The sequence below is a fragment of the Colletotrichum truncatum genome, assembly GCF_014235925.2.
Source record: "Colletotrichum truncatum strain CMES1059 chromosome Unknown Contig_0001, whole genome shotgun sequence".
Classification (NCBI taxonomy): Eukaryota; Fungi; Ascomycota; class Sordariomycetes; order Glomerellales; family Glomerellaceae; genus Colletotrichum; species Colletotrichum truncatum.
The window spans coordinates 1738066-1747815 of record NW_027222398.1 but is presented as its reverse complement, the minus strand read 5'-3'; the positions used below and the strand labels follow the sequence as shown (position 1 = coordinate 1747815).

Sequence of the window (9750 nt, the reverse complement as noted above, 5' to 3'; positions counted from 1 at the left end):
GTAACTCTACTTCCACATTCTGGTCGAATCGGTTTCAGCGGCGGTCAAGCATATCCACGGACGACGCAAGGAACAAGGGGGGAAAAGAGAGAAAGAAAGAGTAAAAGTACCAAAAGAGAGGTCTGGACTGATCTAAATGACTACTTGCCGCTTGTTGTCAACACCTGACATCGAATAGCACAAACCGCTCAATCTTTTTTTTACTGGACGAAATTGTATGGCGTGACATGGCAATCCCGAATCCGCATGAAAAATTCTGCCTCTTCGAAGAGTGTTCGCCTCAAAATCCATCCAGTCGCCTCGCACGGTCTATTCAACTCCCCAAAACTGGACGAGCAAAGCGCCTGGCCAATCATCAGAGGTTTTGCCGGCCCCCTACAACTATTAGGTGGGCGATACCTTGTCCAATATGCCTTCCGCGATGGCGCTAGGTAACTCGCCCCCTCAACCCGGCTGCCTCCCATGTGGCCTGCCAGCCCTAGGTTACTGCATCGAGCGTAGCACCATGTCACCCTATTGCTGAGATCAATCTTCAAACCGTTGTAGCGAATGACCCCGCGAAGGGTTTATACAGAGGTCCCTCATCCGCCACAGGCAATTTCCTTACCCTGTCAGCTCTGTCTCGGGCCGCTCATACTGCAGCTGGTCACGGGGAGAGACAATGTACACGGATCGAGTCGAAGTACGGATACTGGGTCATCATTGGTTGAGATTAGTGCGTTGTTGGAGATACCAGTCATGTAGGCCTACTCTGAGGATCAGCACCTCGATTCTAATTTCGCCTGCTCTTGTGGCGACAGTAGCCGCAACGCTGGCCCAGCACGATTGCCATTCATGGCCATACGCAGCGTGGTCTCTCCGTTGACTGCCCGGCGAAGACGCGAGTTCTCCCAAGAGCCGCGGGAGCGGTTTCGGCAGCTTGCTCGTCTGGGATGGGGAGAATCTGGAAAGCACTGCAATTCGTGCCATACCCGCAGTCCGCACCGTGGCGTGAGAAGAGGAGAAGGAGAGTGACTTACTGTCCCGATTCACCCCTTGCACAAAAAAAAAAAAAAAAAAAAAAAAGAGGCCCTCAACATCCGGGTAAAAATCAACCACAAAGTCTCCTTTGGGGGTATCGGTATACCAACACGGCCGTCTTGTTGAACCTCTCCCTGTCTGCAAACTCGATGAAGAACACATTGGCGCCCTCCCTCAGTCCATTGTAGGTATCTTGGGACAACCCAGCCACAGCATTGCTCTCAGTCAACTTCGGCCCAACCACCCTTCTTCCCCTGGCGACCACCTCGTAGTCCGGAACATACCCGAATCCATGCCTCGCAAGCTTGGCCAAATTCGTACCCGAAGTAGTAGGGAAGCAAAAGCCCCCAGTACCCTCGTCAATCATCACCGGCAGCGGCTGTACTCTCTTTTCCACTTACAGGGTGAGCCGGATGAACCTCGCAGGCTGTTCTGAAGCAGCCATCGCATGTCCTACATCAGGCATAAGATAGGTTGTCCACGTTCCGGCGACAAGGATGACACACGAGATATCAATTCTTTATGAACTACCTATTGAGAATAGACAATACTACGAGATGCTGATAGGATCAATATCGTAAAAGGGCGTGTGTATGTGGATAGTTGGATTAATGCGTGGTGAGTTGCATCACTACAAGTGAATACAGGAATCGGCGTCGCGCGCAACCCAGTAATGTTGATGATGAACGGCGTGAAGTTGGCCGGCATGCCGAGCTTGTCAACGCTTGAAGGAAAGCCCACTTCCATAATGGAGTAATGCGGCGGCCAAAGTTGTATGGATTTGGCCTCCGCAAGCCCGGAGCCGGAACTGTGGGTCTCAAGTGCTACTGCCTCTGGACCGATCGGAGATGCTTCGGCAACTTCTACGAGTTACTCTTTCGCTCAACACTTCGGGAAGGTATTGGTTCAAGACGAATCGCACAGATATCATTGACGTGCCCCTGAAACCCCTTCCAAAATGGCCTCGGTGCATATCCATCCAACATACAGTATCCGTACCACCATTCCAACTTATTTAATTTGTGGTACCATCTCCAAGTCGTCACAGTCTAATGAAACTGGTCTTCCGTCACACCCTTGCCCATAGCCGCCGTACTGCTGATACCTCCAGTGACCATCTTCTGAAGCTCATCAACGTAAGTCGCACCGCTCCACTTCTGGTGCTTGACGACATCGACGCCAGTTTCCATTTCGGGCTCCTGCACTAGTTCGCCGTACGCACGCATGCCTTGCTTGCTGTAGGCCTTTGCAAATTGGTCGCTGATGAGTGCCGTCGTGTGCAAACCAGCGAGGGTAATAAACTGCCAGCAATAGCCGAGTGTTGCTAGACGGCGGATGTACGTCTCCTGCTCGGCACGAGGCATCGCCGTCTTCCAGTTGAAAGAGGGGGAAAGGTTGTAAGCGAGCCTAGAAGGCGTGGATCGTTAGCATTAATTTCGGCCAAACAAGGTTTTAAATATGACTTACTTTTGCTCGGGCCAGACGGCGTGCACACCCTCGGCAAATTCTTGGGCCTGCTTGTAGTCGGGCAGCTTGCTCTCCATCCAAATGGCGTCGCAGTAAGGGGCATAGGCGATGGCTCTGTTGATGGCGCAATCGCAGCCGCCCTTAAGACGATAGTAGCCCTCGCGAGTCCGGGGGGCATTCCAGTCGAAGAAAACATCGCTACCCACAACGCCCTTGGCGATTGCGCGAGCCTCAGTGTTGCTCTTGCCCTTTGCGGCGGCGGTGTACTTCTTGACAAGCTCGTTCTTGTTTGGATAAGGACCAGCCTGGATAGCGTCGATGACGGCCTCGTCAAATCGCTTCAGGTTGGCCTGCTTCAGCCAGGCATCTTCAATGGCCTGGAGCTCATCGCCAAGCTTGCCAGACTGTTCCGCAGCGACCATGAGGTCGTTCAAGGATTGGAGATTGGGGTTTGTGGAGCCGAGAATGAAGGCGTGGTCTCTGGGGTCGATATTAGTGGAAATAAGGGTAGCGGCCTCGGCGTCAGTACGGGCGACGGCGACGAGGTTTGAGCCCATGATATCAGCCTGTGCGCGAATAGCGACCAGGCGGTTGATGTGCTCGCTGATAGGGACAAGAACCTTTCCAGCCATGTGACCGCACTTCTTAGTGCCGGGGGCCTGGTCCTCAATATGGATACCAGCAGCACCCTTCTCAATAAACAGCTTGGTAAGCTTCATGACGGCGGTCAGACCGCCGTGACCAGTGTCAGCATCGGCGATGATGGGTCTAAGATAGTCAATGTTGGCAAGCTTGGATCGGGCAGCCTTTGGGACGCTGAGGCGCTCTTGCCGCTGTTTCCGGTCGTGGAAGAGCTGGGCCATAAACAAATGAGCAACCTTATTGGGCACGGTAGTCTGCACCTCGAGTAAGTAATATGCTCATTGGAAAGAATGCATCATTCGATACTTACGTAGGGGTAGTCAGCCAGATCGGGGCCTGGCTCGTCTGAGGCAGAGGCGGTTGATGATGATTGCCAGCCAGAGACGTATACGGTGTCAAGGTATTTGGCCATTTGGGTAACCATCGTGGGCTCCAGACAGCCGTAGGTATAACTGGCATCCTTGGTTTTGAAGCGATGCTCAAGGATGTCGAACAGCTTCTTTGATTGCGCGTTACTTGGGTAGTCGACTTTCAGGTGACCTCTCTTGGATACAATCTGTTCGGCTGTGAAGGGACGCTTTGTGAACCTCCAGCGCGGCTCGTTCCACCACCGCTTGACCTCCTCGACCTCCTTGAGGAAGAGCTCGTCTTCGCGGTCGGGGTCCACGGCGGGATTAACCATGTTGTTAGCAGCCATGACAGGTAGTGGTGGCTTGGTTATTGAATAGGGTGAGTTTATTCCAAGATGGTGTCGTAAGAGGGGTGCTCGGTGGTGAAATGCTCCGTTAGTAGTTAAGCAATCGGTACGTGATACAATCAAACACTTGGAGACTGGGCAGGCCAAAAACGAAAAGGTGTAGCACCAGACTAAGGATGCTATTCACAGCTCAATGGACGATGGATCGAGTTCAAGGAGGAAAGATTTGGAGCAGATGGCGAAGACCAAAATAAAAAGTCAATCAAGTAAGAGTCACAAGCCAAATGGCAAGGCAGAACAAGAAAGAGGTAGCACTAGCTAACCATGACTGTCTATCGGCAGTCTTCGGCCAAAAGGCGTTCCTGGCCTAATCGTCTTACATCTGTTTCGAGGTAAGTACCTCTGACCTAGGCTCAGGCCAGGAACTGGACAGTGTGAGAGACAACAATGACTTGGGTAATCGCTCCCATGCTGTGTGTATCAACAGCTGTTCTTGATTGGGAGAGCAGTCCGTGTGATAAAATAGACCTCGGAAGCAGAGAATTGGCTGGTACGGAAGCAAGCCGAAGTACCCTATACATTGGCACGTCTTCTTACCTTCCTGCCAACCATGTTTTTTACTCTGTGGGGGAAGGCTTGGTTTGTGAGGCGCGTGTACCGACCGCAGTCAGGCTTCGGGGAAGGTGAGGTATGAGTGTGAGAAAGGGGTGACGTCTGGATTCGGCTCAAAGGGGACGGATGGGGCGAAACCGTAGCTTCTTCCTCATTGCCGTCATTGGCCGAGTTGCCGAAGCTCCTTGCATGTCCCCCGCCATGCCCCGCCATGCCTTCGGTACCTGGGGGAGAACTGGGGGAGGACAATATGCGGTGCACAGCTTTCTACTGCCATTGAGCCCTGTGCCGTCTCCGGGCCATGGGAAATGATCTGCAAGCGGTCGACATTGACGTGTGCCCATTCTGATTCTGCAGCAACATCTCCTTGCGCCGCCGGCTGCCTCAACCCTGCCCCCAGATTCATCATTACTTTGCCCGTCGTTTGCAAACGAAGTAGACGCAATCTGAGGACAAGTACTCGTATTACTATGTATACTCGAGAAAAAATGCGAAGTCTCGCCTACCTCGATACACTGTCTAGTCCTCCTAGTAGAGCGGCCGAGCTTTCCCTCAAATCTTGCGGGGTAACTATTGTCTGGCATGTGAAGACTCGGGCTGAGTCGTCCCCATTGGTGCTGGCACATTTTGGAGCTGGCCACTCCTTCCAGCGTGCGTCACACCATTCTCTAACCTTGCGGCTCCAACCTTCAATGGACCTCGGCCTTCTCACACACTGTCCCGGTGAGTCTAGCCGTTCATACGAGCATACCCGGGATTACCCTACGTTCTGAATGTCCTCATGCCAGTCACATGTCTTCCCTGCCAGCCTAAGCCACTTTGCTGTCAATCACCAAGCTTGATCAAGCGAAACGAACCTCACAGCTCACGGAAGTTGTCCGATGTATGCCTACCACTCCTCTCCGTCGTCTCCCCTTGTCTTACACACGTATTAAAAGGTTTAAATAATACTTCAACTTCTCCAGAATTGATCGCATTGGGCGGATATTTAGTTCGGCTTTGCAGCCAGTCTAGCCTCTTTTGACAATCTTCCAGACCTCCCCGCCGCCGCCGAGCCATAGCCTTGTGCAACTAAACGACGTTACCATGCGATATCATGCATTGCCTAGTCATTCGTTGTCAACTCCTTTCCCCGGCCTCCAAACTATGAAATTGCCGCGGCATAAAAACAACAAAAAAGCAATGCAGACCCCTCCCAATGTCAACCTAGGCGATATGAACGATTTGGCGCCAGAGCTGTACCGTTTGTACCAGGCTAATGCATTCGCACAAGAGAGAGTGAGCATGTCTTCTCTCCTGTTGAGTCCTTCCAGGCTCAAGAAAGTTCTGCAAGAGATCTTTCGTTGTTCTGTTCGATAGCCTTGACAAAGGTCTCGTATGGGGTGAGTGTTCCCAAGGCGCGTCTCATGTGTGCGTTAACAATTTGCAGTCCATAGACGTAACTGGCGTTGACCCATCCGAATCTGATCACAGTTAGCAATCCACTCATACTAGTCGGCAAAAAGATTATCCAACTTACCCTTCCTTCGCAACACCCTTGAAGTCAAGGCCCTGGTTGCCATACTCTGCGTCGACTCTGTGAGGGTCGATGGGTCGAGTTACGTCGTATTTCTCAACGACGACTCCGTTGAAGTCAACAAAGGCCTTAGTGATCATGAACAACCACTTGTACGCCAAGCGTTCGGCCTCTTCAGTGAAGCTATATCGGACCAGACCGGTCCAGGCAAGCATCTGCTGTGGAGCCCAGCCGTATGGGTAGTCCCACTGACGGTTGGGTCTCTCCAATCCAATCTCACCACGAGATTCCTCCGTACCCGATAGAAGGCCACCAAAGGCCTCAAATTTGGGCAAGGCCTTGTGAACCATGTCTGCGGCTTGCTTGGGCGTGGACACACCTGCCCATAGGGCCCAGAAGGTAGTGCAACTTTCGTATGAGCACTGCTCCTTCTTGGCAGTGTCATAGTCGAAGTACATACCCTCCTTCTCGTTCCATAGGTACTTGTCAATGGCAAGCTTTCTGCGCTTCGCGCGGCGGTCCCAGATTGCCGACGTCACCACGTCGCCTCCCTTGACAGAACCAACAGCAAACTCTTCGGGAATAACGAGCTTATCGTCGAAGACAGTGCGGATTGTACGGCCAATGTCCGTCTCATACTTGAAAAGAAGCGAATTCAAGTCGATAGTTGCAAGATTGGCACATATTCCCTCGAATCGGTAGGTTGTATCGTGACCGGATTCACGTACAGCTCGATCATGCATGAAATACTCGTCCAGCTCAGGCTCCTTTATCTCGCCCTTGTTGTAAGCCTGTACAAATTCCTGCCACGTAATGCCATGCTTCTCGGCATACGGCTCCAGGATGTGAACGAAGTGGCCAGCTTCAGTCTCAGGCGGAACACCCAAGCCCTCAGGTCGGTAACGCGAAAGACCCGTCACAGGATCCAGACGCGGCTCAGCAACCCATACACTGTGGTATTCTTTAATAGCGGCTAGTATGGCAGTTCGCAGGAACTCCTTGGCGTCGGGTTCATGCTTAATCTTCTCGTAGACGCGGAGAGCCATATCGGTAAGGAAAGGAGGCTGAGAACGGCACAGATAGTACGAACGAGTAGCGTTCAAAATCTTGCCATAATGGCGGATACAGAAACAGAAGTTCTGCACCATAGACTTAGCGAGGTGAACCTTGTCGTTCACAAGGAGGCCAAGAGACTCCATGTAGCTGTCCCAGCCATAGAGTTCGTTGAAGCGTCCACCCGGCACAACAAAGGGAAGGCCCCTCAAAGTGTCCTCGCCAGTTTTGGGATCCTTGATCTTTTCCATCTCGACGGCGAGAAGACCTGGCTTTGCATTCATGTCGCGGACAAGCTCAGGAGTGATAATCTCGGGGAGCTTCTGAACATCCAGACGGATCTCTGGCCTATCTTTGGCCACCTTGGTATAGAAGTCAAACTGCTCTGGAGCGCCAACCGGGATGTAAATACGGGGGCGCGGGTCGTCCGTCCAGTCTTTGGGATCTCTTGCCGCAATCTCCACACTTGAGGCATCAATTCTTCTGGTCAATCCCTCCCAGAAATGGTCGCGGATGAGTCGAGATAGGCGGTTGACTGGGTTCTCGTTCAATCGACCCTCGTCAAGGATGATCTGCTTTCGGCCATACTCTTTTGCAAGTGAAAGTTCCTGCAGAAGGTTGGAGAGCATGTATGTTCCTCGAACGTCGAATCGATTGTGGCCAGCGGAAGCGGCGGTTCTCAAAGATAGCACCTAGGCGAAAATGTTACTTCTATGACCAAACTCAAGCATATACGGAAATGCCCATACCTTGGGACCATTGTCCTCAATGGTGATCTGCATGTTTCCATCGGTGTCTTCCTGAGCTTGCAAGTTCTCCAGAGTCTCGTCTACCTGGATGAGAAACTTTCGGTTATGGGGAATGGTCGATTCGTCTACAGGAATCGTAGTCAGCATATTAGCCTGTCATGAGAAGAGGCAGTGCGCGGGTATAAACTTGCCATGACTGCCGCGACGAAAGGGCTCACGAAGTCCCAGGCGCTCGATTTGCTTGAGCAAGCTGTTCTGGCCGCAAGTTAGCTCATCCTGGCAAGAGCTCCCTTTAGGGAGCACAGGCGGTCAGGGACACGGAAAATGGGGCCATATGGTACCTGAGAGTATGTTCGAGTTCGAGGGCCAGCTCGGTTAACATGACGCTCATCTGAGGTGTAGTACGTTTTGGCATCGTCAAAAACACCGTGGCCATATTCGTCGGTCGAACCGCGATGGCGGCGTTGGGTAGGAGACGTCATGGTCGGATATCCTCGGCGGGGATGTTCGTGGCAAGTGACACCTCAAACGCGGGGACACTGATGTCGTCAATTGACTGTGATTGGGAATGGGAGCACAGTCGGTGAACAAAAGGATGATATTGCCGACCGGAACGGAATTTGTAGAAGGCTCTGAAGACAAACAAAAAATAAAATTCCGGCTGCGTATCGTTCGTGGCTGCGTTGTCCAGTGTGTGAGAAATGGGGGGAAATTGGGATGTATGAGAATCTGTGTCACGAGGCCACTAATGGAGGGAAAGAGACAAGGGCGGTGCGCGGGATGGTGGCCGAGGTGGTCTCGAAATCAACCAAGCTATCTTGGCTGGAAAGCTTCCTGCGGCTGATAACGAACAGGGGAGGGAAGGTACCAGACAGTACACAAGATACGCTTTCAGAAAGTCTCGCTTCTCTTGTTCGTGTTGACGAGATGTTGTTAGTTTTGACTACAGTACGGTGTGACGTTCTTTAGGGTATCAAGTGTGAGTTCTCAAATTGAAAATTAACACTCGAAAATATTCAGATCGTGAAAAAAAAAGGTTCTAAAAACGACCACTAAATTCCAGGTTCTGGTCCTTTCTCAGTGATATCCCGATGACGCTATCGCGCATTGATTTTTAGTGGTCTCCCCCCCACGCTGGGTCCATTTCGCCTCGCTGCAGGGCACCCGTACGGAAGCCGGTAAGGCGTAGTGAGGACCAATCACTCACCACCGATCCACCTACGACTGGATAGCCAATCAACTTGTGTCTCACTGTGGAACCGTAGGTCCAAGCTTCCTGGTGCAGCCTCCAGTGACTTGGTACAGTGGCAATTTCAACTAAGACATTGGCAGCTCTAGACTCCTGCTCGACTCACTTGAAATCAACATATGGTACATCAAATGTTGCACCCAAGTAAACTTCGACTATTCAATATCGGTCTTTACGCTGCAATTCTCTTCATTCGCACGAATACTAATAAATAATTACGGTCACTTTTGCTATTATTCCTCGCATTACCTAGAGTCTGAGTGCCCTGTGGACAACTGCGGTGTGCAACTTCCGCAGTCCCTTTCTTCTGTTGCTTTCTTCTTCCATAATGCCTTTTTGAGAATTTCTTGTGTACCGCCACGAATTTGTTTCACAAGTTTCCGCACAGAAGATCTCCAGTTGTCGCCAAGATACCTGGGCATAGACATTCCGGTTCGCCAGCACAAAGCCGATGACTCTGAGAACTGCCTCGGCTCTACTTTGGTATGCCGCAGATTGTGAACACCAGTGAATTCCAGTATCCATGAAACAAGTTTGGTGGATTGATATAACGACTGTCGACGTTACTGCATATGCGTGATGTTGCAGCCGAGACAAATGTCTGCACTACCTGGCAGCGGAGTTCTATTTCCGCATCAGAAACATGGCGGCAGTTACTAATTAACTATCTGTGCTGGTCTTAGAGAATGTAACCCATTCTCAATATTGTTTGCCATTTAATGCACCGCCTTGTCTCCATAGATAT

The 9750-nt window shown here is 51.5% G+C and overlaps 2 protein-coding genes across 2 annotated transcripts; both read right to left on the bottom strand.

Annotated features, from left to right (window-relative positions):
- Window positions 1–2069: 2069 nt before the first annotated feature.
- On the bottom strand, window positions 2070–3826 carry CTRU02_200424 (isocitrate lyase; the record flags this gene model as incomplete). The annotated part of the gene is made up of 3 exons (XM_036718431.1): window positions 2070–2427; window positions 2488–3383; window positions 3440–3826. 3 exons carry the CDS (start codon window positions 3824–3826, stop codon window positions 2070–2072), a joined length of 1641 nt encoding a protein of 546 aa, XP_036589431.1.
- Window positions 3827–5753: 1927 nt separating this feature from the next.
- CTRU02_200423 (trehalase) lies at window positions 5754–8238 on the bottom strand (the record flags this gene model as incomplete). The annotated part of the gene is made up of 5 exons (XM_070203687.1): window positions 5754–5901; window positions 5958–7699; window positions 7757–7875; window positions 7915–8011; window positions 8098–8238. The coding sequence occupies 5 exons, from the start codon at window positions 8236–8238 to the stop codon at window positions 5754–5756; spliced, it is 2247 nt and encodes a 748-aa protein (XP_070062269.1).
- Window positions 8239–9750: the final 1512 nt, after the last annotated feature.